We start from the raw sequence: 27,426 nt of genomic DNA on the forward strand, positions 1-27,426 counted from the left end.
TAAAGAACTAAGATACGACAAAGAATATCAGAGATGTCCAGGAGGAAATTAATTCTGTTTTCAGTGCAAGATTTGGATGTTGTGCAGTATACATGGTGTTCCATGGTATGATCTGAATAAACAGAAACAATAGGAAAATGTTGACTAGCTATCCATACAGTGAGCACAGTCCATTCTATGCATTGTGAACTTCATATTTGCTCTGAATTTGTTCTCTGATTTGCAGGCATGTCTGCACAGTAGCATACCAGTGTTACTACTTTTTCCTCGCATACAATGATACGTGATTGGCTCAGGTGTATTCTGTTTTTGTTATTCTAGAGTGTTTGTGGGTAACACTGATATATTCTCTCTGTCTCCCTCAGGGACCCCCATGATTCCTGTACCAATGGGCATTATGGCTCCTGCTCCAACGGTAAGTAGTACTGGGAGTAGAGGCAAAGTAATGTGCACAAAACATGCTTTATTGATTGAAACTACTCTATATGTAATTTGCCCCCAATTCATTAACATTCACAACCATGAAAGGAAAAGCTTGGTGTTAAATGTTAGACTGATATATTAAACTCTGACTTGGGCAAGGTTTTAAAAGGACATATCTGGAATTGCTAACTGCAAGAAATTGAAACAGCTATTGTTTGAAAGTAGAAAGTTCAACTTTTATTTATATCTCAAATGAAATAATTTAGAGATGGCCTCATGATAATACTCTGCACTGCTGTGCAAAACACCAGGGTTGGCTGGCTCATCTCTTGCTTACCAGATCAATAGGCCTGCGGGGTGCCATGAGGTATTCCGTAGCCCATATAGAAGCAGTGTTGGGTGATGCACTCACCAAAACTGACCAGAAGAGTCAGTGCTGACAAGCTACTGAGCAAGTTCTGACAAGTCCTTTTTGGCTACAATGCTGTGGGAGGGGAAAGATGCTCAGGACTTAGGGAAACCTTGAGCGAAAAACAGCTTTTAGTGGTTTTATCTATACACATGGATTCTTACTGGCAGGTAGGGTTGTTTTTCTGACTATAAAATCTGGGTTCATTCTAGGTATTAAAACCATTTCCTAGCTGTTTTTCCATCTAAACTAGTGGGACTGCTGTTACTAAAATCTTGCAAAAGTGGAATCTGCTGAAGAAATCAGTCCAAAACCTAATGTCTCTAAGAGGAATATACTCATGCTAAATTATGTATTTTATAGCAGTAAGATGCTAGAACAAATGCATTATTCAGTATCCTGGAAGAAATAAGGTTCTGCCCCGGCCTTAAAGAATTGATGAGGAGGAAATAAGCACATGTACACAATGAATTTTCTTTTTTTAAACCCCTCTTTATAACGTGACTGGAAGATGTGCACACACATGAATGCCCCATACCTAACTACATAATCTCCAGTTCCCAAACCATTTCTTCTTCACATTCAAGAAAAGAGGCTATCGTAGAGGAGGGGTGTGGATTGATAAAGTAAAACATTGGTTTCTGTGTAAAATCTGGAAGTATTAGGACATGGTACTTGATGCTATGAGTGTGTTTTTTGAGCCAGAATTAATCTTCTATTTACAGTTATAACTGTTAAGAATCTGTTTCTCATAAGATGTTAAGGTGTACCAATATATCAAAGGATGGCAGGCTCATTGTTCATTTTTGGAGCAGGTACTGAGTTAAAGATGACTCATAACATCTTATCCAAAAGTGATTTATTTGCACAAATGTACCTCTTTCTGCCTTGCATTTCCAGCAATGATTTTAAAATAACAATTTCATACTTCTGAATCTAATAGGCAATATCTATTATATTCTGTGTAGAATCTTAAAACTACTGTCCTGCTGTATTGGCTTGCAATTACCATGCTATGCTGGAAACTTAGTAGTGAAACACCTTTTATATCTCCAACTCTTCCTTGTTTTAAGACTCTAAACCATTTTCTGGTAAGTTATAAAATAGATACAGACATCTTGTTTTTCCTCCATAGGTCTTAGTTCCTACCACAGTGTCCATGGTTGGAAAGCACTTGGGAGCCAGAAAAGAGCACCCAGGCCTAAAGAATAAAGAAAATGATGAAAACAGCGGTCCCACTACCACTGTCTTTGTGGGCAACATTTCTGAGAAGGCATCAGATATGCTTATAAGACAGCTCCTAGCTGTAAGTGTAGTGATTGGTTTGTTAGACTTCATCCTCAGCTGGTGTGTAATGTAAATATTCTGTCATCACTGTAAACATGGTGGGATTAATTCACAAGCGGTGAAGTTGGGCACTGATGGTGCAGTAATGACACATTCATTAGATTTGTGTTTAAAGCAAACAATCAGTTTGACCAGAATAGGTTTCTTTTAGCTAGTACCAAATAGGAATACAGAAGAGTTTTAGCAAAATTAACCCTTACTGTTTTGATTCTTTCTCAGAATGGTACATTTGCTTATGTATTGTGTGAGCAACCGTTAAATTTATTAAATGATAACATTCCTTTCTTAATTTTACCTTCAAGAAGTGTGGCTTGGTTTTGAGTTGGAAGAGAGTGCAAGGAGCATCTGGAAAACTTCAAGGTAAGTGTTGCTTTTTGGCATCCTGATCAGATTGATTTATTTTGATTATCAGGCAGCTTTTAAAGTATATACTGACAAATTAATATAACTCTAATATTTTGCATTTAAATTGAGTTGCTTATGACAATTTTTCCTGTTAAATCTTTACAAAAAAGGAACAAGGTCAAAATCTTAAATTTTGTAATTCTTTCAGAATAATGCAGTGAAATGTTTTTGTAAATTTGCAGAGTAAATATTTTCCCTTTTATGATGCATATTTCTGGAATATTTTTTAAAAAGTTTGAGAACCTATTAGTTCTAAGCTCCCAATATGTAACTTACTTAATGATCTGTAAGGGAAAAGCTGTTAAATATTTACCTGAAGACATGGGTTTTTTTGCTTTTTCATCTTGATCATCAACCTCCAGCTTTCGGGTTTTGTGAGTACAAAGAACCAGAATCCACTCTACGAGCACTGAGACTACTCCACGACCTCCAGATTGGAGAGAAGAAGCTGCTAGTTAAAGTAGATGCCAAGACAAAAGCTCAGCTAGATGAATGGAAAGCAAAGAAAAGGGCTTCCAATGGGGTAGGTATGCGATGTGTGACCTGCACTATGTAATGAGGGGCGGAGACAGGGTTATCTAGTAGTTAAATAGATCTGGAAGCCAGGGCTCTTAGTTTCTATTCCTGTCTCAGCTCTTAACTCACTCCATGACTTTGGCTAGACTGTGGCTCCTAAATCCCATTTGAAAGTTTGTGGGACTTGGGAGCCTAATTTACTTAAGCATTTTTGAGAATTTTACCCTTAGGGCTTGTCTGCACATAAATTTGCATATTTAACCAATGCAAACAACTGTCAGTTTAGCTTGCCTTTGTACATTTACAAATTTACATTTACAATTATAAGCTAGGTTTAAATTGATTTAAGGGTGTCTGCATGCAAAGTTGCACTAAATTTGTTCAAAATCACAGCTTTAAATTGATGCATCACTGTATATCAGCCAGGCCTGAACCTATGATTCTCAGTTTATATCCATTCTAAGGAGGAGTAATACGTATTATACTGAACCTTACGTGTTCTGAAACTTAATGTTTAATTAGAGATTTGAGATGTTGTTTAAAAAGTGACATATAGAAATGTTTGTTACAAAATTTATGAGCCGACTGAGGGAGCTGAATTAAGTTTCTCTTGCAGCTGAATTAAGTTTCTCTTCACAATTGTTTAAAACTCATGCAAGACCAAGAAGTAGATTTATTTCTGTGCTGTTATAAGGCTGTGAACAGATCACAAGCAGATGTAACATTAAGCATGTGGGGTATTCTTTCCCCCCCTCCATCTTTGAGTTGACGGAACACCTGTTGGGGATCAAACCAGGGTCACTGTCCATCTAACTCATTCTGAATTTTCAAGTTTAATTATTTAATTGTCTTTCTGGGGTAGTTTGATGTGCTGGATTTACTGGGCCAATTCATCATGGGTGTAACTTGCTTGAAACTAGTAGTTATACCAAAGATTAATGCAGCCCATTTTTTGCTAATGCTTCTCTTTAGCAAGGGTAATAGAGCGTGTTCATTCATTTAAAATACCTGCACTTTTTCTCTAATTGCCCCAAGCAAAGGCATGTACCAGTGGACGCTCGCTCCTTGAAGCAACAACAGTTCATAGTTTTAGCTGGCCAAAGTAGATTTTTCAATTTCATTTTATAGATAATGAACACAAAAAGGTTGGTAAACTTTTGCAGTCAGCGTTTTGTAGTAGCTCGGAAAGCTACACAGAATATGCAGGAAATATGAATACTTTTTGTCCAGTCAGACCCACGGCATAAATATGACCTCAGGTTTTTAACATAATTTGACTGTCTGTCTAGCATATAGGGGTCACAAGACTATTGCTCAGAACAACAAAGTGCTAACCATGTGAAATCCATATGGCACAAGTACTCTAGTTGCTAACCTAGATTAAGGGAGGAAAGTTTGACTCGAGCACTCACTCCTGTCAAAGCTTTCCTTTTCCCCTCTGGCAGCAGCTGTAATTTCTATGCTTTACGACTGGGATTGTAAGTAACCTTAAGACTGTAGTGCAGCTGTAGGACATGAACAGGAAGGATTGTGCTTTCTGTGAATTTTTGTGGGGTTTTTTTTGTGTAGGAAGGCAGAGATGGTCAGTTGTGACATTGTGAAGCTTTCTGATGAAAATAAATTTAATCACTAATATATAGTGAAAATTCCTAATTCTTTTTAGGATATATTCTTTTAGTAACCTGTTGATCGCCATGTAGAAAAGCTCTGCACCCTGATTTTGTATAGTTTTGACTGGCATCTTTCTAATGATCTAGACAAATTAGACCCTGGTATGTTCTCGTTATTGGTGGTTGAAGGAAATGTGAATTGCTGAGGAATATTGATGTAAGAAGTTATGAAATACTACCTCCACTGAAACACTAGTATGAGTTATAGTAAATGCATTACAAGTTTATCAAAGTGCTTGCAGTTCCTTTTTATTAACCCCTTCATGTCTTCCTTGGCATGCAAGGGCCACTGTCAGATCAGAAAGTTGCAGTGCTCTTCTCAGAACTCGTTTTCTTGATTTTTTTTTTTTTTTTTTGTATTAATATACATTGCAACACTTAATTTCTAATATGAGGGAGATAAACCAAGCAACACTTTAATCTAATTAGCTCCTCTTCATGATCACCTCTTCTCCCTGGACCTCTTCAGCTCCACTCCCTGTCACTGCTTTCTAGCTCTTCTCAGTCTACTCCTCCTTGACCTGGCAGCCCCTTCAGCTCCAAGTGAACCCTTCTTCCCCCCTCATTCTTAGCTGCTGCTCCATCAGACCCTTCCCTCCCTCCCGCTATCCCTCTTTTACCTACCACCTATCGCTTGATGGGACACCCAGCTGGATTCTCAGGTGAGATTCCATTTTTTTACAAAATGGGGGGGAGGGGCCAGTAAATGGACAAGATATTCTTTATCCAAAGTATTCATAAACTTCTGTATAACATTGGTGCAAGGAGATTTTTCCCAGAGTTTCCCTTAGTCCTGCTTCCCCACTGGGAGAAGAGAAAAAAGTGATGATAAATATATGATCAACAATAAGGAAACTTCTTGTATGGTAGGGATATTTTCTTTCTAGAAATGTTGCTTTAAAATAGCTCTTTCCCCATAGCTCACTGCTTTAAAGTTAATTAGAAAAGGAAAACATTTTTATTGTATGATAGTCTCGTGGGCTTCCAAAAAAAAAGGGTTAGAGGCGAGCTACTGAAGTGGCCCACAGTTCCTGAGAGAGCGAAATCAGAAGCTATGGTAGATCAACATTAGGGCCACAGCTGTTTATACTCCATTTGCTCCCTCTGTCTCTTCCTTGACCTGTCAGTCTTATCACAATCCTACTGTTGCAGTCTACAGCCGTTCCACTTGTAAAACCCTGGAATGCGGTCCCTCTCTGGCACTGCTAGTGTGAGGAGGTCTGAGCAATAGGATGCAGTTGAGAGCTGCTCTTAAACTTTGGTAAACACAGTGGAGGCACTAGCAGGATTATAAAAAATGAACATTTGGGACAAAATTCTTCCTCTCACGTGAGTGGGATTTAGTGTGACAGTTTGCTGATTTCTCTAAATTTGCCACTTTCCCTAGAACTCCAGACCAGAGTCTACAAATGATGATGACGAAGCACTGGATGAGGAAACAAAGAGAAGAGATCAGTTAATTAAAGGGGCCATTGAAGTATTAATACGAGAATATTCCAGCGAGCTCAATGCCCCTTCCCAGGAATCTGACTCTCACCCCAGGAAGAAGAAAAAGGAAAAGAAGGAGGACGTATGTGTTTTGATTTTGGACAAAACAGATTTTTCTTCAACTCACCTTTATATAATGGGCAAACCCTGTGCAAATACTTTAACCCAAAACTTCTGATGAGAAAACAAATCGACAAGCGTTGATGTCAGCAGCAGTTTCATGTATTAAATTGAAATCTAGTCAGTTTTAGATGCCATCCCCTCTGGATGGCTTAGGGGGTCTGAGCACCTAGACTTCCTGGAACTACAGGTTTGAATCCTGGCAGGTTTGACTCAGCCTTTCATCCCTCTGAGGTAGATATGTTGAATTCAGTGCAGTTTATTGCGTGTCTATAGGTCTTTCAGATGAGACGTTAAAAAAACAAGGTCCTGCCTTTTCTGTGTTGACAGCTAAAGATCCCAGAACACTTTGTAAGCGTAGTGGTTTGCTCTGGTGTCCTTTGCCAAAAATTCCTCTTCTCCCCACTGTTCGATAGCATGCCATGAGTCAGCTGGTTGTTGCTACTTTACACCCAAGAGGTGGCTGCATTTCAGTGGTGGTATATGTGTATAGTTTTGAAACGCTTTGGGATCCTCCAGGGATGAAAGGCATGTTATAATTTTATTATTTTTACTATAATTTACTATTATAAAAATGTTTTAGTGTGGCTGTTTGACCAGCTGGCTTTCCTATGCTTTGTGATACAAGAAAAATCTAGTGTTTGGCAGAAGTGTTTTGATGCAAACCTCCTTCATGGGTGATCCTTTCAGTGTACTAAAATAAACTCTGGAGAAGAGGGGAAAACCAAGAATTTACAATTAGCAAACTAACACTTTCCTTTTGCAATTGAGTCTCTAACCATGTGAAAATGGGCTCTTGACACCTCTCAACCTCCACCCAATGTTGCAAGAAATCAGAATCTAGTTGGACTGAGATTTTTACCTGCTTAAATCTACTGTATAATTCCCATTCCAAGGCAGTAATGCAGCTTCAGCTGCTGATGGGGTATGAAAGAGCAGTGTAAGAAGCAACACCTCTCCCTCTGGGAGTATATCATCCCCATATCATTCTTAGTCTAAAATAACTGGAGGTATAGGAGTCCTGAGTTGAGAATTTAGATTTCCTTCCTCACCCTTTCTTTGGGGCAAAACTTTTTGGATGAGAATCTAAGAATGAAGTCATTGTCTAATGCTGTGGGCTGTATTTTATGCAAACAAAAAAGACTGTAAAATGTTTATTGTGCTGTGGCTATTTATGGTCATGGATAATGACAGATGACTATACTATCACATTGCCATGCCACCATAATCTTGCAAAAACTGAGTGCTAAGTGTACTTTTTGGAACTCTGCTATTTCTGCATGATCTAGTTTTAGACCAGTCTGAGCTAGCAGAGCAGATTAATATGTTCTGCCAAAGACACAGCAGCTGTTGGGTTGAAATTGCACTTTGTCTTCTCTCCCTGATGGGTAGGAAAACGAGAATCTTGGAGGCTACCATCTTTGGCCTGTGGGGGTGCAGGTGGCAGCAGGGAGATGATCCTAGTTCATCACTCCTTTGACTTTTAAGGAGGGGGAAGAGAAGAATCTGTGGGTGGCGGGAAAGGAAGATGGGGGCAGATGCCATATGAAAAAAAACTGCTTGTTCTGGGGCTTCTGTCCCCCTGAAGGGGATGGGAAGAAAACTGCTGCGGATAGCAGCTGAGTCCTTCACTAGTTCCACTGGATGAAGGAATGATGGATGATGTGGGGGAGATGAGGGTGTGTGGGAGGAGTGGCGAATGAGTGGAATCTGTTTTTGAATTTCAAGCATGGGGGAACCTCGCTAATTCGCACTAACTACCAGGAGATCCATTACAGATGACTAAATTTTGCGAATTAGCGAGTAAATAAAGCAAGATTTATGCACCACAATGTATTGGTCACTTATTTTGACAAGTGTAGTTTAGTCTTCTTGATGATGAAATTATTGTAGTGTACTAATGTCCGTAGTACGCTTTGTAATTCTGTGATGTCTTACTAATATGAGACCTCACTACAACATCTGTTAAATCTTTGCTGAGAAAAAGATCAGTGAAGGGAGAATTAGCGAGGTTCTTCTGTAATTTTGTTGAGTCAAAAAAATAAGATCACAGCAATACAATATTGCTTATAGTTCAAACATACAAAACATTGTTTTTCAGAGTAGTGTGCAATCTATTTTTAAAAAAAAAAATCTCCGTGGATTTTTCCGCAGATTTTCCGCAGATTTCCAGTGGCCCCACTGATACCTTATCCACTCATCACCAAGGTTCGTTTACATTGTAGGCTTTGACAATGACTATGTTTACTGCTAGTTGCCAGATTTGTGACTCTTGTCCATCTGATTATTCACTCATTAACATCAGACTGTCAGGTTTGGTACTGCAGAAGGGGTATATTTATCTCTTACAAGACTGGTACAAAACTTCTAACCTTAAAAACTTTTCTCTTGTTCTTCTGTGTATGTACAGATGGCTCTTAATGCTTTTCCTCCTGTCCCCCTTGTTTTTTAGGAGGATATAAATGCTATAGAAATGGAGGAAGACAAAAGAGACCTGATATCAAGAGAGATCAGTAAATTCAGAGACACACACAAGGTAGTATTCTTGTTTTTGCACTTGATACAAAATTAGGCTTTTACAGAATCCCAAAAAACCCCACTTTTATAAAATTTACCAATACATTACAATATCACTTAAAATACTGTTTATAATGAGGTGTAATATATATATATATGGAGAGAGAGAGAGCTATTTAAAAGCCAGCAAAAGACACACACCACGTTAAGTTGTCCTTGGCATTTGTAAGACTTTTAGGTGCTATTGATTGCTTTGCAGTCTTCTCACTTTATCATGAATAGACACAACTTAAGTTTCTACACATACATTAAGTTAGATATATTTATAACTAAAGACTAAACAGGCTGCAATGTAAGACATACACTTGAGTGTGTTTCTGTAGACAGTTATAACGTAATCCAAGGAAACTTTTTATGGAGAGCTGAAACTTTAATTTTAAATTTAAGACTTTTTTATTTTAATAGTTCTAAGTTGAGTGGGGGAAAATTAAAAATAGGTCAGTGGTTACCAGAATTACCAAAATTTAGATGCATGGAAGAATTGTAAATTCCCATAAAGCTAATCTATTCATTGACCCCCACCATTATGATAGAGATCATATGGTGACTAATGCAAGATGAAACTCTCAGCTTGGAAAGTAACATGGAATAGGATGTAAGTATGAGCTTCTGTTTTTTATTATATTTATGGATGCCCCCTCAGAAAAATATGCAAAGGGGTAACTGGCTTGGAAATGTTGTGCACAGCAAATCCCACTTCAGGGTTCCAACCTACAGAAGTTTCTGTTAATGTCAGTGCATATATGAATGTTTCTGGTTTGGAAGGTGGTACTAATGGATAGTGAAATGCAAACTGTGCATGTAATATATTTCAATGTTTAGCTTATAAGGCGGTATTAATTTTCCCCAGCAAGAGTGGAGGTGGTCCATGACCCACTGAAGTATTAACCAGTGTTCACAATTTGAGCAAACACTTTTCTGAATACCTGAAGTTGACATTGATGAAAAGGTTGAAGGTGCAATAAGGTGAAGTGTACCCCTGTTATTCAGCTTTACCTTGTGCAGTTGTTGGGCGGTACTTTTTCACACAACTTTATCAACATAAAGCAAAAGGAACACTGCTGGCAATGTAAATACTGCATTTTCCTCTCCACTCAATTTGGGAATGAAAACCTAAGGAAAAGAATTCCAGAAGAGATCTTCTGGTGAATTTCAGTAATTAAATACGAAACTGGTCGATGGTGAGACATAGCAGAGTTGTGTTTAATTCCAGGCCCTATCAAGTCACTGGTACAAAATATATACAAATCACGTGGTTTAAAAAAATTAAAATATGCTTCACTGTTTCAGAAGCTGTCAGGCATTTTACTGCCTTTGATCTATTTTATTGGGGGGATATTTTGGATTTCTTAACTTTTAAAATCAACTTTAATTATAAGTGGCCATTGCATATATTGGGTGGAATGATTTAAAAGGGCTGTTGAATCCATAGCAGCTGGCTAATGAGCACAGTGAACCTTTGCATGTTTTTAATATGAGTTTATAAAACAATAACCACAGACTGTCAGGGTATCAGCCTTGCAGGGGGCGTCCATTTACAGCACGGACGAGTCTGAAGAGAGCTCAAGGTAAGATTTGATTCTTCTACCTGCCCTTTTCTGTTCATTACTTCAGTGTATCTATGATGCTTTTTCCATCCCATTATCCCTTCAGACTCTCTTGTTTACACTGGTAGCAGTTGGTTAAATGCGGTTTTGATATGAACTAGATAGGCCAGTTCTTTTTTTTTTAACTGGATTTTTTAAGGAACCAAATTTATAAAATAGGTCATAAGAGACCAAAACTCGTACAGAGAAAAGATGTCTCTGAGACAATTTTTGCTATGAACAAAGTACTTGAGGGGAAATCCAGGAATTCAGGCAAAGAAATTTCTATTGGAACATCTAAAATAATCTGTAAGTATCAACTATTTCAGTATATAAACTTTTCTTTAAAAGTATATGAAATTGAGGTAAGTTTGATTTTGAAAGTTGACATAGCATAATCTAACATCTTACTGTATTAGTTTGTTACATTTTAAGACATCTATAAAAGAATTTCGCTTAGTTTCTAAGTTTTCACCCCTCTATTTTGTAGAATTTAAGTTTTGTTTTTTTCATAGTATCAGTTTTCTACCATTTTTTTAATCCCCTTTTCCTTTTGTGATTTCAATGTATCCAACACTAGCATGCCTGTATTTTACTATCAATACAGTGTGATATGGTGGCTGGATATATTGATCTCTTGTGAATTAGCTTTATTTCTGTAACCCTTTGTCAGTTCTCTGGTCCATGGGCACATGACAGAAGAATATTTACCAGGTAAGATTGCTTTTTAAAGTTGTCTTAAATGCATTGTTTAAAGAAAGAAAAAAAAGAAAAGAAAATGCACATTTTATTGTTTCGGTTTTTAATTTCTTTTCAGTGGTGGTAAACGTGGAGCCAAAGGGGATAAAACCTGTTTTTTCTGCTCAGTATGTGTAAAAACCATGTGGGGTTCTGGCATCTGTCAGGCTGACAATCTTGGTCTGTCTTTGTTGTTTGGTATTTTTGTGAACCGTGTACTTGCTCTTCCTCCCAGAAACATAGCTTATAGGCAAAGTTAATCCAGTGTTGGCGATCCATGTCCTAGCACAGCATCTGTAAGTTAACACACAACAATTGCTTCCAAGGATGGATTTATCTATCATTCTATTGATGTATTTTCTATTGTCTTATAGGAGTTCTGGTTATAGATACTGTTTTTAAATGGAAACGTTGCAACTGTATACAATTTTAGTAAAACAGTAGCAGATAACCCTTTAGTTTCTGTATTTCAAATGAGTGATTTCCAACCTTTTTTAATCTTTCCATTATGTAGGAGGAAAGTTGAGGATTCCGTTCAGCAGAATTCACTTTTTACCAGTGAAGAGTTAGAGCTCTTTAGGAAGGGCAAAGCGGGAGGGGTCCAGCTCCCTGCTCACTGTTGAGGCATGTGCACCAGTGTGCAAATGGATGAATTTCTTTACCCCAAGTTTTCAGATAGGGTTGACATGGTCTGCTGAGACCATGGGGAAACAACTCTGTCCCAATGGGCATCCACTGAATCCTGTTTGTCCAGCTGAGCAGAATGAATTTTGTTAGCTAAAAGTTCATTTTGTTTGTACCCAAGTGGTTCATTGCACCTATGGAGTCTGTGGCTCTGCTGTGAACCATGATTGGGAGTGCACGGTGTATGTGCACCCAGTCATTATACAACAATCCAAGGCCAGCCCTACCCTGCCATCCAAGGTTGGAGTTTGCTGGTCTGTGTAGATCTATGCTTTTGCACGAAATCTAGTCTTGTGATTGTTGCATTTTGATTTCATACTTATGAGTTCCAAACAAACTATTTAATACATTAAATGTTAAATCACTGGCGGTTTTGGTACGTCCATTACCAGCCTTACGTGTTGCGTCGGGATTATCAGATTCCTGCAATTATGGAATTAACTGTGAAAGTTCTCTTGTTGGTTTTTAGAAACTGGAGGAGGAGAAAGGCAAAAAAGAGAAAGAGAGACAGGAAATTGAAAAAGAACGGAGAGAAAGAGAGAGGGAACGGGAGCGTGAACGAGAGAGGAGGGAGCGCGAAAGAGAGAGGGAACGGGAGCGTGAACGAGAGAAGGAGAAAGAACGGGAGCGTGAACGAGAGCGGGATAGGGATCGTGACCGGACTAAAGACCGAGACAGAGACCGGGATCGAGACCGTGACAGAGACCGTGAAAGGAGCTCAGACCGCAACAAGGATCGAAGCAGATCAAGGTAAATAAAAGTTTGAGTTGCTGAAATAGAACTCTAGTTACGCAAGTGAATATAGTTCAATATATTGTTGGTTTTTTTCACTTAGAAAAAAGACAGCTCTCAATCCTAGGTTAAAAAAAAGGTCCATGTAGAATAGGAAATATGATTTTAAAAAACTTTTATTTTGTACATCAAAAGCACAGAAAGCATGTGACCGTTCCCACAAAAGGTGAAGCCTTATTGCTCAACCTGTCATCCTAGCCAGTCGGCAGTATGAAAAGAGCTAAACTGCAACGAAGCTAGTGGCTAAACATGGTGATGCAAAGTCTGTATGCAGGTTGTGAGCCAAATGGGAAGAGGGGAGAGTGTTTGTTTCAAGGAGGTGTACATATATTAGCCTTGGCACTCAGTGTCTGCACCCTAAATTTAAGGGACTGACTAAATGCTTTTGAGGCCCCTGTCTTGTGAGGGTAGAGCCAGATAGAGGTATTACAGAGTGTCAGAATTCGAATGCTTATGGGGCAGTAGAGGGTTAAAAATAATGTGAAAGATAATAAATGTGAATATCTCTCAGTAGGTGGTAACATACCCTTAAATTCATTTAAGATTGAAGCTTTGTATACAAGGCTTTTCAGGCCAGCAGTAAACTTATTTTTTATGTCCTATATAAAAATAGAGCGGGGCAGTATTCATACCTAAGGCAGTTGTCCAGTCTGACTTCTTTTTGGGGGGGGGATGGGGGGGGTTATGGAAAGATGATCTTTCATACCTTGCACAACTATCTGGCGTTCTTATTGTCTTCTGCTTTTGTGGTGGGTAGGGAGAAAGAAAAGAAGAATCCTTATAGGGCTGGGTGAGGCAGCTGGATGTGAGTCTTTCATACAGACTGGGTTTGAGGGTTATTTTTTTTCATAACTGGTTGCATTACACCCACTATATCCCCACCAAAGATCGCTTTATGCCTCTTCAGACAGAGCATCTGCCCTCCGTCCTGAGGTGTTCCTTTTCTCTCCCTGTAATAGTCCTGCAGCAAGGTGATACCCTTTGTTAAGAGGATAAGGGAAAGTTTCATATATAAATATAAATAAATAAAAAGAAACCAACTTCTGCTCAGCAAGACCTGCTCTCCCTGTCACCAAGATTAACCTGACATACCTCTGTTCCTGGTAGCCTGAAGAATGAGGGACTGAGCTTGCAGTTCAAACTGAGATTTCTGCAAGTAGCACAAACCTTAAGAGTTATTTAAACTGTAAAACGATGGCCTGGAAAATAAAGGGGACTAATAGCTTTGGGGCATGTATGTGGAAAACTACTAGAGAACATTGACCCTTGAATACTAGCTACTGCCATATGTGCTTAGTGATTCCAAGTGTTTATGGTTGGGCTGACTAAGCAATTGGTTTAAAAAAAACAGCAAAAATTAAATACAGATTTACATAATCAACACCATCACTATATCTAATCGTTTTGTACAATAACAAGAGGAATAACTCCAGAGAAGACAGGGTGGATAAAAATAAATGATTTAAAAAAAAATAAAATAAAAATTTAAAATTGGTTTTTTCCTCAAAAAGCATTTTATCAAAAAAATCCGATCTAAAGATAGTTTTAAGTAAGATACATTATAGCTCAAAGATATCTCATCATGGAATAAGGATTATAAATTCTAATTCTATAGTATGAGACAATATATTCATGTACTGTTTAAGAAAAGTTTTTTGTAAATGAGTTCCAATAGTTCATGGATTAGGGACCCAATTTTATAGGGTTGCAGGGGCTTCCGTATAGATTATTTAGGTTAATCTTTCTATCTACCCAATGGGACTCAGTGCTCAGTCTAGAAGATACCATCAGAGATGCTTAGTTTTGCAGTTCTCAAACTGTGGATTCGTGTCTCCGGAGATAACATGCTTGTTAACACCAAAAATGATTTTAAATAAATAACTAATATATAGAGGTGAGAAATAACAGACCTCAACCCAATTGTCCCTCTGAATATTTGTGTACACAGAGTCAATCCCTTACCTCTCTCTAAAAGTGCAAAGTTTCAAAAAGTTCAATGAATAGAAGATTGTTGGGGGCAGAATAGATCTGGACAAGGAGAAGAGGTCTGGAGATAAACGTGAGAAGGGAGGGACAGGCAGTAGAAACAAAAGTGAAACTGTCTGAGCAGTATATTCCAGAAGTCTTGAGGTCTTTCTGAGTGTATCCTTCATTGATTTGAGATCTACCATACTATTCTCTCACTAGAAGGGAAAACCTATAATGGCAGTAGGCAGTAGATGAGACCCAGTTTGGGTCTCCTCTGTCTCTGAGTTGTGAAGAATATGTATTAAGGTTATAACAACCAACAAGAATGCACTTTTATGTAGAAATCCATGATTAAATCGAGTCTTCCTGACTAATGATTTAAATCAAATCCACCCTGAGAGAAGGTATCAATACTGTGTATTACGTGTTTGAAATTACATCCAATACTTGTTTGTTCTTGTTTGGTAGAGGAGATAAGCTATCTGGTTGTGTGCTTAACTATATTGGTCCTTGTCCTTAGAGAGAAAAGCAGAGACAGAGAGCGTGAACGAGAGCGGGAAAGGGAGAGAGAACGAGAGCGGGAAAGGGAGAGAGAACGAGAGCGGGAAAGGGAGAGAGAACGGGAGCGTGAGCGAGAAAAGGACAAGAAAAGGGACCGAGAAGAAGATGAAGAGGACGCCTATGAACGGCGAAAGTTGGAAAGGAAACTGCGTGAGAAGGAAGCTGCTTATCAAGAGGTAGTTTCATAGTCGATTTGCTTTTCAAACCTTTCAAGTTACCTTGGAAAGTCACTTCTGATGTCAGTGACTTTTTAATCGTGTGTTTCTTGGTGGTTGTCTTACTGCACAACAGTCCACTTTTTTCCCAACTCCATATCTAACCCTTTGGCACTGGATGACACGATTCAGAACACAATGTTCTACAAAATTAAATCCGTCTGGAGGGGAATTTCTGGACCATTTCTTCCAAGGGCTTAAACTAGAAGTAGCAAATTTATATATCTTGACCTAATTATTTCTAAGTGTGTAGAAACTGGTTTTGTTTTTTAGTTGTTTTTAATGCTCATGAGATTGGAGAGTATTTCATATACTTTTATTGCAGCGTCTTAAAAACTGGGAGATCAGAGAACGGAAGAAAACTAGAGAATATGAAAAAGAATCTGAGAGGGAAGAAGAAAGACGAAGGGAAATGGTAAGATTTGCTATTTGCAATTGGATTTAATTTTTTTTCTGTCTGAATTAGAACTGAGGCAGATTCTGTAATTTTCGTCACATAAAGGGCTACTGTGAAATATACTGTAATTTATTGTCCTACTCATATCAACAGAACACATGGATTTTTGTATACACTAGCTTAAAGCTAACTAGCCACATAATTGTCATAGTTGGCTTTTAAAACCTAAAGCAGAAGCGTTAGGTAAGAGAGCCTGGAAAAATAAAGCTTGTTTGCCTGGGTCTAGCAGAAGCAAAACAGGGAGAGAGGCAGGCAGTTGCAAAATACTCTAGTTGTCTTACAGAGAATTGCACCTTCAGTATGAAATGTTACAACTGTGACCAACATACCTGTCAAGTTTTCAGTGTAAACGTAGTCTGTTTTCTGATGTATAGGACATTGGTCAGATCTAGTCTGCTGGATGTACTCCTGTGGTATGCTTGGCATGTTCAGATTCTGCAGAATGAGGGTTTTGGGGTTTTTTTTGGTTTAAGATGCTGTTCCTCTGTCACGTTTTGGCTCGTGGATGAGCTCAATGCTGCAGCACATTGCAAAGGCGTATTTATAGCTAAAATTATTCATTAGAATTATTTATGTTGATTAGACTTTTGGTTTTATAAAATCTAAATTTCAAGACTAAATGGAACTGATAGTGCCCATTTAAACTGACACTTTCAAATCCATTAAACTGACTTTTAACGAGGTTATTTGAAGAACCCTATTGTGGTTTTCTTATTTAGGACACAAGAATATTGACCATATGAAAAAGCTTCAAGATGTTAGATAATGAGAACTTCAGTGCTTGCCAGTGAGGGACATTTATCCTACCAGTCAGAGATGGACAAACATTAGTGAGTTGTCACACACTTATATGGGAGGATGGGGGTGATGCCACTCCAAAAGCTCTCCATCTGCTGGCAGGGGGAATCTGTATTTAGTAGTTTAAACAGGGATAGAATGAAACTGGATGTATTTTGTCTGAGAGGAAGGAGTAGAAAACCTTTACAGTAATGTTGATGTCTCTACTTGCTACAGGCAAAAGAAGCCAAACGGCTAAAAGAATTTTTAGAAGATTATGATGATGACCGAGATGATCCAAAATATTACAGGTATGTTTGAGTAAGCAACCAAGCAGTATAATCCAATCCTCGTTATCTAGTTGTTTAATAAAATTGTCATCGTTACTGGTAGAAAATAAGAGGCATGAGTGTACAGGGAACTTGGCACTCAAATACTGTGGAGATAGGGATCATAAGAACCTAGATTACCTCATGGAGTCCATACCTTAAAAATGAGGGAACTGGGTAACACTTACTGATTCATGGAGCATCTCTCCTTCCCACTCCTTTAACAGGGACGAAGGTATTGCATTAGGGTGAGGCAGAACATGAGATCAAAGTAGTCCCAAAACTGGGAAAGGAAGGGAAGAGTGGACCTTTATATAAACTTATTTCTCTGCTCTTTATGCTAGGGCTGTGAATTATATTCAGAAAAATTTTAAGAGTGGGTGGTGAGGATCCTTCTTATGGGAATACCCAAAAAACTTAACTGATGAATTAAAATGGGGAGGAGTTCTTATCAAGTACAGGTTCACTAAGGTCTATAGAGCACTTACTATTCTTTTCCTAGCTTTATAAGTGATCCCACTCTAACTATAATTTTTTCATTCAGGATTTCAGAAAGAGCACTTGTCTCTCGGCATGTCTCATTATCTGCTGAGCATGATGATGCTGATTCTTTGGAGTTGTGTATAGAATGGGAGTTGACATTTTAGCATCTCCCATCATGAGAAAAGAGGGTTTTCAAGGTGCACTTATACATCTTGTGGTTTTACTTAATGGAAAAATGAATGCAAGCAGTTGTGTCTTAGATGGCTTTCATTAGATCTTAACTTTTAAACACAAAGTTTGTATCTTCTTCAGGGGTAGTGCTCTTCAAAAGAGATTGCGAGATAGGGAGAAAGAAATGGAAGGAGATGAACGAGATAGGAAGAGGGAGAAAGAAGAGTTGGAAGAAATCAGGCAGCGCCTTCTGGCAGAAGGACATCCGGATCCAGATGCAGAACTCCAGAGGGTAAGCAGCAACATGTCTGACAAAGGAAAATGCATAGATATTTTTATAGCATTAGGCAAAGTTAAATGTTTGAGTACATATTTAATAAATTAGAGGTTTATAGCTGATCTGGTGGTAATATATGCTTTGTTCGTCCAAATGTAGATATGGAAAGCTTTTTTGGTTTCCAGTCTTTATGTAAGTATCATAAAATTGTTAATCTGGATTTTTTTAAAAATCCAAATAAAATGGAGTTTAAAAGATTATTTGGATTTACCAGGATTATCTGATTATGAAGACAGTAGTAGGGTTTGTGTATATTTTAGTCCTTAATAACAGATTATGCAGTGGACATTTCATGGGGTAGAGGGCAGGACATTTAAGTAGGTCCTTTATCAGAATTTTCCCAAATAGCACAATTTTGGTTTTGAGAAGTTTTTATGTTCTCTAATTGGCTGTTTATTTGCAGATGGAACAAGAGGCTGAAAGGCGCCGACAGCCACAAATCAAACAGGAGCCAGAATCTGAGGAGGAAGAAGAGGAAAAGCCAGAAAAAGAGGAAAAAAAGGAAGAACCAGAGGAAGAGGAGGAGGAACCGGAACAGAAGCCTTGCCTTAAACCAACCCTACGACCCATCAGCTCTGCCCCATCTGTTTCATCTGCTAGTGGCAATGCCACCCCTAACACCCCTGGTGATGAATCTCCCTGTGGCATCATCATCCCTCATGAAAACTCGCCTGATCAGCAACAGCCAGAGGAGCATAGGCCTAAAATAGGACTTAGCCTCAAATTGGGCAAGTTGGCATTTCATTTAAATTTTCCTTGAGGGTTTGGAGAGAGAAGAAACATAGGAAGTTGAGAAGCAATTCAATTTTCCAAATTATATTGTAGATTTGGGAGCAAAACCGAGCAACTTGATATGCTAAATTGCCAATACCTAGGATGCTCTTCCTGCTCACAGGTATCTTAAAATATTAGCTAATTTGTCTAAAATCTGGGCAGAAGAAAACAGGTTTGGCATGCTAAGTGAGTGGTTTCCTAAAGAGTGCTCTGCTAGTGAGCTGATAATACTTTGCACTTACAGGTCTTCTGACAAAAGACATTTTAAGCATCAGACCAAAAGCCCATTGAAATCTGTTCATTGACTTCAGTAGGCTCTGGTCTGAAATGCTTTACAAACATTTATTCATAACACCCTTTACATAGACCAGAAAAATAAGGGATAGAGAGGCTGACTTTCCCAGAGCAGCACAGTAAACTGGTGACAATCCAGAATAGAACAAGAGTCTTGACGCCCATTTTCTCTGCTCTGAGCACTAGAGAACAATTTTTATATCCCTATTCCTTATTTAGGGGTGTGAATTTTACTGTGAAGACAAACAAAACTACCTTCAGTAGTAAATTGCAAATATTTTATTATTCTCTCCTGCCTTTTTTGTAGGTGCCTGCAATAGTCCGAGCCAGCCCAATGCTGTGAAGAGAAAGAAGCTCCCCGTGGACAGTGTGTTCAATAAATTTGAGGATGAAGACAGTGATGATGTGCCCCGGAAAAGGAAATTGGTCCCCTTAGATTATGGTGAAGAAGATAAAGGCTCCTCCAAGGGCAATGTCAATACAGAAGAAAAGCGCAAACATATTAAGAGTCTTATTGAGAAAATTCCCACGGCCAAACCAGAGCTCTTTGCTTATCCTCTTGATTGGTCTATTGTGGATTCAGTGAGTAACCGTTTCTTTAATTTAAAAAAAATAAAGCTAATTTTGATCGGAGAGCATAATCTGCCAAGTGATGCACCATGGTATTCGCTAAAAGACAAAACATTTGTCACCATGAGTCAGATCAATAGTGCTGACTCGAATCAAACATGACAGCTGATGCTGTACTTCCTGTCCACAGATAGCATCTACTCTGCATCATGCCATGCCTGCTTATTTTAGCTCCTGGGCCTCTCCCCAGCTAATGATGCAAGTTATATAATGGTTTTATGATAGGACCAAAAGTCCACTAGAAACTTACAAAACTTTTGATTTAAACCATAGGTGAGAATTAGGGACATTTAATTTACTGTGTCACCAGGTCCCTAAGGAATAGCTTTTGATTTCTAACCAGTTCTAACAAGTTTTTTTTGCAGAAAATTGGTCTGCATGTGTGTTGGGCAGGTATTAATTGAATTAAAATATTCATCTGACATTTATATAATGTTGGATCTTTCACTAGCTATTTGTGTGTTAGATCCTCTACATCACTGTTAGTAGCTGGCTTCTGGGTACTACTGATGGGCAGTAAGGATGATGGTAAGTCTGACGTAAATGGTGTTCTCTTTCCTTTTCAGACATTAATGGAACGTCGAATTAGACCATGGATCAACAAGAAAATAATAGAATATATTGGTGAAGAAGAAGCCACACTAGTTGATTTTGTTTGTTCAAAGGTTAATATAATTTTCCTCCGAATAACTTTCTAAACATCTGGGTTTTTTTTCCAGTTTAAAAAGACAATGGCTGGAGAATAACCATTTGAAGATACTACCAGTTTGCAATGTTGACCAGCAGCAAGCAGCCAACACTGATTTAGTACATGTACCCAATTACAAGACAGCTCCTTTAATACTTACTCGTAGTATGCATATACCCAAGGCTCTTTGCAGTGTGGTGCACACTTAACTGGATTTCTGTAGTGAGACCCTCCAGGGCAGCAGATGAGATTTTGCAGAAACTTCAGATGAATTAAAAAAGAGATGTTTATATAATTTAAATAGGAAAGTAAATAATAATCAGTATGTTATCCCTGTTCACTTTCATACTTAATTCAGTTTTTTACCTTGCCCCATAGGTCTTAATTTTTAGTGTTTTATTGAAAATCCATAACTATTAGAAGTTCTTGGAGGGAAGCAGGAGGTTTTGCTTTTTTGGTTCAGAAGACTTTTGACATCTGAGAAAAATGTGGGAGATACTTTGGGAGTGTGGAATAAGCACGTTAGGTGGATATAAAATGAATGTATTTGAAATATTTAACCATGGTGATACTGATATTTGCATCTTTAGATTTCAAATTTAATAGATCATTGAAATGAATGTGGCAGTTGATACTTGCAACAGCTTTGAAACAAGCTGTTTGCAGATTCAGGCAGAGACCACTGGACTGATTTTACATTTGGTTCACCTTTTTAAAAAGGTTTCTTCACAGCCACAGGGCTAGAAACATTTATTTTATTTTATTTTTTTTTAATAAAAGCCTGGCTTCTGGAGCACAGTTCTGATAGGAGGTATTAATTTTAGCAAAGCTTTAATTTATTTGTTTAAACTTTATTAAATTTTATATATAATGCCACCCTCTCCTGGAAAAGGACTTTGAGCTCTGAAAAACAATTTCAAATATGTTAAAATAAATCCATTCAAATCTCTAACAAATAAAATAAAGTGAGGGAGGATGATTGATACCCACCCACTCACTATTCTCCCCCTATCCTCTCTCAGTAGCAGATCCAGGTTGGAGGAGGGGGAATTCCTTCCCCCTCACTCCCCAAATTAGCACAGCCAGGCTCGAAGTGTAGGAACAGTTAGTTGAATGAGTCCCTTGTGGCTTGTTGGAGCTAGTCAGTGCTGGTGCTTGTCCCACATGTTGACCTTGATACTAACACTACTGTGAAAGTAGATGCAGTCTTTAAGAATTCTTAACTTGCTGTGGAGAAACAGTGGGCTGCTCGCTATAGCAATTTCAAATTTAGGTTCATTTTTCAGAGATCTTTAATATGAGTATAGTTCTTTAGATCTCAGTTTGTAGACTGAAAACCATTTATTTGTTTCAGGTTATGGCTCATAGTTCACCGCAGAGCATATTGGATGATGTTGCCATGGTAAGCTGAAATTGAATATCAATTATCTTCTATTTTTCCCCCCTTATGCTTCCCCCTGGCCCATTCATACCTCTCAGTTCAGATGGGTGGGTTTTTTTGCTTCGTATACATTATGTAGAAGCTAATAATTATAAACTCAGAATTTCTAACTTTGAATTTTTTTGAATCTCTGCCAGTATTCATCAGTTATGGACCCTTTCTCTGCAGCAGTTTGGGTATAGCAATTGACAGCAAACTTAGGATGAAGTTTGATACACTATGATAGCATTATGCAGTCATTGGTGATGGACTTTCTTAATTGGGGTAATGTAGTATGTTTAATGTTCAGAAGGAAACTGGAAATGGATGTACATTTCCAAAATAGTCATCTTCTAGGTTAAAATCTAAAACTGCAAATTTCTTTGGTACTGGAGAGAAGGGTTTTGTTCCTTTGGTGGAAAAGGTATCTTGTCAAGCATGCACAAGTCAACTTCCTCCTCCTGGAGAAAGCACCTAGGCAGTTCATATTTGTTTGTTAAACTAATAACAGTATTGATAGTAGGCAAAATTCATACGGTTTGTTATTTAGATTGTGATAGAGCCCAAAATATGCTAGGCACTTTCTAAATATAGAGGAATACATGGTTTTTACCTGTGTAGATTCTAGATGGGCAAGCTGTGTTAAGAAATAAGTACAGCATACAAGCAAAGTGATCATTGGGGGATGGGAGGGATCACATCTTCAGTTGCATCTTAGTTTGGGATTTTTAAGTTACACATGAAATTCCCCACCCCAACCACAGTTCAGCTCCATTACAGAGATGGGAGAGGGAAATGCAATGGCAAGCTTCACTATGCCCTCCCAATATTGTCTTCCCTTTCCACATAAATAACAGTTCATTCATAAGATAGATAAAGGAAAAGAGAAATAGATGACTTAGCTAGTTTCTTGTAGGTGTTGCAGAAGAAGTGAGTCTTCAGAAGGGATTTAAAGGAGAGGGTGGTGGCCATGTGAGTCACCTCAGGAAGGGCATCCTATAGAAGGATAGGGAGCAGCATGGAATAAATTATGAGGCAGTTGGAGGAGCAGACAAACAGCATCAAGGTGGTGCAATGGGGCAACAAATGCATGGGAGAGTAAGTAGGCAGGGGCAGAGTTACATAGGGGATGATTTTGAGAAACTTGAGGTTTGATGTGGTGAAACAGATCCATTGGAAGAATCCAAAGAAGCAATAGGGAGGTCAGATTCTGACCTTACTGGCTGTGTTTTGTTCACATTAAAAGGGGGCAGGTGGGATGTGGGGAAGACCAGACCACAGGTGGCTGTAGTGCTCAGATTGGGGCTAATGCTTTACACAGAGAAGAAAGCTCGAGTTTTGGGCATATTGTGTAGGAAAAAGGAAGAGCTGGCAGTGACCTCCACATTGCAGATCTCTGTGTTAGGGAGGATAGCAGCATGGTCACTTGTGCTGGAGAATGGGATAAGAGGATAACACTGCTTTGCAGTTCAGCCTGTTGGATCGTTGTCATGCAGTCATGTTCCTGAAACTTAAAATTGCTCAGTTGCTATTCTGTAAAACAACTGTTGATGGTGGAAGGAGTGGTTGGGGACCATGATGCACAGATATTTAATAGTGATAGAACACACAGTGTGAAAAAGAGGTTCCAATATGAACTATCTGTGCCACTGCTTGTATAGCTTGCAGAGGTAACCCTTAGTCACAAAATTTGGATCCAGATTACAACATTTCCAAATTTCAGAGGGAGGCTCAGAAAAACACATATTTTGGTTTGGCCCATCCTAAAGATATAGGAGTCAGCCACAAAGTTTAGATATGGATCAGAACTTTTGACACTTCCACTCCCATCCTCCCAAACTTTAGGGTTCACATCCAGAGTTTCAGTTGGCCCTATCCCTAATTTGTGAATAAAATATGGCCTTCCCTAGATGACTAAATGTAGCACTGATTACTTGGAGTTATAATAAAAATAAGTACATACGACATGAAGTCAACTTAATGAAATAAGATACCTTGGGTTCACTTCACTTTCAAACTAAAATATGTGAAGTGATTGCAATCTGCTTGTGCAAATCAGAGGACCCTAGCCATACTTGTTAAACTTTACATAATGCATTACTGAAAAATTCAAAAGCTTTTTAGTTTTGCGTAATAGGATCATATCACCTACCATTTGACAATAATACATACAACTTTTTCCAGGAACAACTTAATATTGCTGCTTAATGATGGAACATAACTTTATAACTCGATTTATTTTGCTCCCCAGATGTTTCTTTCCTATGAACACTACCAAAGTAATAAGTCTTTCTGCTAAGTTTAACTGTAGTGTCACTACCTAGAAACCCACCATAACCTAATATATATTTTTCCCCCACCTGTAGGTACTAGATGAAGAAGCGGAAGTGTTTATAGTCAAAATGTGGAGGCTATTGATATACGAAACAGAAGCCAAGAAAATCGGTCTAGTGAAGTAAAGCACTCTCCTTGCTTTTAGGGTTCCATTTGTTTTTTTTGTTTTCCTTTTCCATCATTCAAGAACTTTGAATTTTCTCTGTCCTCGGAGACACTTGTGAGACCTGTATTTTTTTATGTAGAAAATGTGAAAAAAATTTGTCCTCTGCTCTGTTGAGGCCACTCTGCCCCCCTCGGTTATGGTTATATGAATCCTGCGTTGGTTCTCTTTATAATTCACCAGGTACAATTATTGGTATGTTTTATAAGATGCAGCTACTGTACAAGTCTCTGGTGATCTTGTTCAGCAAATCTGTTCCTTGTAAATATTAAAAAGACTCCCTTGTTTTGCAAAACATTTGCACTTAATGTGGAACTATATCATACAGACCAAGATAATTGATTTTACTGAAAGTGTATCATCCTCTCGCTCTCTCTCCCCCCCCCCTTTAATTTAAAGAACGATCATAATAGGATTGAAATTAGAATTGTAAAAATAGAATAAGTGGATGGAGCGACTTTCTTGGCTTTCACAGTATGCGTGTGAGCGTGCCTGCGACTGTTGATTTGTCCCCCTCATCTGACTTAGGGAGAGGAGTGGCCTTAAGCTTTTCATTGTATGTGAACCTGCAGGAAAAATGGTGGTGGTTTTGCCAATTTAGAATTCCTTGTGAAACTGGCCAGAATCCCTCCTGCAGATGCTCAACCTTCCCATAAAGGGAGTAGATTGCAGGATGCTTCTTATTCTGTTATGTTGACGATAGGACTTCAGTGAGCACTATTTAATGCTTTTTTACCTCAGATGTCTTGTGCACAATTATTTCATTTTAGCCCTTCTCTGCTAGCCCTTCCTACCTCCAAAAATAATCTGATTTTTAAGAAATTACTTTTAAAACACCTTTTTTTAGAATTTAGAAGAGAAATTAATATGCCAGTTTAGGACATTTTGGGAAATAAAAGGTTGAAGGATATAATTAACCATAGCAGTTTATAAAACTAAATCATACTTTTTCAAACAATGTAGAAGTCTGTTTTTATGTCTACTATCAAACCAGCCCTGGTTTTGTTTTCCTTCATTTTTTGTACTGTAAGCAGTCTGTATCGTCATTGAAAGAGGGTGATATTTTCCTGCCTTGTCTGTATGGGATTTTTATAAACAAGCTGATGCGGTATAAATGATGAGATGTACTGTACACTGCATTTTTTATCTCATACCCAGGTAAAAAGGCACTGATGATGTGCGATGAGCCGTCTTGATTGCAGGATGAACGTTTTCCAGGGAGCAAAACAATCTCAAACATTTTTAATTTTTAAACACAATTCTTAATAGCAAACAAATTAAGTACAGCTGTTCAAGTATCTGTGTAACTGTATTTAACTGAAGGATACAGGTTGACCTGTTTAGAAAGCATAACTGTGACCTTGAGTAATTAGATTCTTGCATCTTAAGAGGACATTTGAAAACACTGTTCTTAACAAATGGGATCGTGTAAAGGTTCCGCCATGTAAATATTTCAAATATTAAAAATGTATATATTTGATTTGGGGGCTCAAATTCTTTTGGAGTTTCCTACAGCATGCCATTTTATTGAACATATCTGTTCCAGGTCAGGAACCAGAACAAATGTCCACAGAGGCTTTTTAACTCCTCTATATGGGCTTAACGGAAGAGTGCAGACGTGGTCCGACTCCTAACTTGCCCTTTTTCATCCCTTTGAGTTTGTATGTTTAAAGTGTGCTTTTCTTTATTTGGGTTGAGATCTAATATTGTTTTATGTTGTGGTTTAGTTTGGGTTTTGTTTTTTTGCGCACACCCACACACACTCCAACCTCCTCCAGACTAGTTTTTGCTCAACGTGTATGACTGCCGCTTGATACTACCCCAATGGCACCCTTTTCCCCTCCTCCACCACCTTCTTCGGGGGCTCTTCCAGATGCTGATGAAATTTGAAGCTATGAACTCCAGGGTGGGAATGAAGAGAGAAGGGGGGGAAGGAGAGCTGGTTGAACTTAAAAATTCAAGGCCTTATTTGTTCCCTCTAATAAATCTTCCCATCTCTGTCCCTAATGGTATTGTAGCAGAGCAAGTTGAACTGATCTTTAATGCCAAGCAAATGTCACTGAGACACAAACTGCTCTCCGCACTTGGTATTTTGCTCAACACCCCAACAGATTATGAAACTGAAGCTAGATCTCTGCTTAGCAGAACACACTCAGCCAGTAGGATTGCTCTATATACCTGCCTATTAAATGATGTTAATGAATTTGATGAATGCTTGTGCACTTGCTTCCTAGAGAAACTGAGTTGAATGAAGATCTGGGTGGACAAGACTTTGGTAAAATTTAAATTGGAATGTTAAGCAAATTTGGATTAGTTGGGTAAATAGTACTTAAGTGTGTAAACTATTGGATTAGTGATTTATTTGGAAATTGGTTTTAAGGAAGTTGAGAATTTTATATCACTCATGTATGTTTGGTAGTGAGTGCACAAGATTGGATATCTGCAGGTTCATAACTGATTCCCCTCCCCTCCCCCGCTTTCAGAATGCAACACTGACTGTAAAGTTTTTATGCTAGTGTTGCCTGTTTCTTGTTGCACATGTTACTTAAGTTATTAATGTGGTTTCCCATTGAGACTAGTTTTACTGAGCTGTTTTCCACCCACTTAGAGGAGGATGATTCTAGTTTTTGTGAATATACAAAGATCAATATCCTCTAGGATGTTCTCTGGTTATGGTTGTTTTGTGCTTATGGACTTAAGTCTTTTCCCCTTGGATTCCTGTAAACATATTTATTAAAACAATCAGTTAGTGTTTGAAAACTTATATTTCTGATGTTTCTAGGCTTTTTAAATCTCAAAGCATTACATGGAATTGACGTCACTAGCATACAGAAAGGAAGAAATGCTATTTGCTGGAATGGATTTCAGAATAAAGTAATCCCTAATAGCGCTGCAGAATTCTTAATATAAAATGTCTCTTCCTTAAGTGTTTTTTTCTTTCAACATACAGGAACAGGGTTATTTCAAAATACAGTTAGAAAAGAGTTGCTACAGTTGATTGTGTAAACTATTTTGAGAGACAAGGTGGGTGAGGTAATATCTTTTATTGGACTGACTTCTGTTGTGAGAG

The 27,426-nt window shown here is 38.2% G+C and overlaps 1 protein-coding gene across 2 annotated transcripts in view; it reads left to right on the forward strand.

Annotated features, from left to right (window-relative positions):
- RBM25 (RNA binding motif protein 25) overlaps positions 1-27,204 on the forward strand; it is a 41,458-nt gene extending 14,254 nt beyond the window's left edge. The window contains exons 3-19 of one of the 2 annotated variants that reach the window (XM_074955596.1): positions 366-415; positions 1,968-2,138; positions 2,482-2,539; positions 2,947-3,107; positions 6,158-6,340; positions 8,533-8,586; positions 8,831-8,914; positions 12,433-12,713; positions 15,244-15,460; positions 15,825-15,914; positions 16,971-17,044; positions 17,858-18,008; positions 18,457-18,781; positions 19,429-19,703; positions 20,318-20,416; positions 21,794-21,841; positions 24,226-27,203. In XM_074955596.1, coding sequence (XP_074811697.1) covers positions 366-415; positions 1,968-2,138; positions 2,482-2,539; positions 2,947-3,107; positions 6,158-6,340; positions 8,533-8,586; positions 8,831-8,914; positions 12,433-12,713; positions 15,244-15,460; positions 15,825-15,914; positions 16,971-17,044; positions 17,858-18,008; positions 18,457-18,781; positions 19,429-19,703; positions 20,318-20,416; positions 21,794-21,841; positions 24,226-24,318 — 2,414 coding nt within the window. In that variant the 3' untranslated portion in view covers positions 24,319-27,203. Of the gene's footprint in view, positions 1-365; positions 416-1,967; positions 2,139-2,481; positions 2,540-2,946; positions 3,108-6,157; positions 6,341-8,532; positions 8,587-8,830; positions 8,915-12,432; positions 12,714-15,243; positions 15,461-15,824; positions 15,915-16,970; positions 17,045-17,857; positions 18,009-18,456; positions 18,782-19,428; positions 19,704-20,317; positions 20,417-21,793; positions 21,842-24,225 lie in introns of both variants that reach the window. The other variant, XM_074955598.1, reaches the window with a different exon arrangement.
- The last annotated feature ends 222 nt before the right edge of the window (positions 27,205-27,426 follow it).

This window comes from Natator depressus, chromosome 6, assembly GCF_965152275.1.
Source record: "Natator depressus isolate rNatDep1 chromosome 6, rNatDep2.hap1, whole genome shotgun sequence".
In the NCBI taxonomy this organism is placed as follows: Eukaryota; Metazoa; Chordata; order Testudines; family Cheloniidae; genus Natator; species Natator depressus.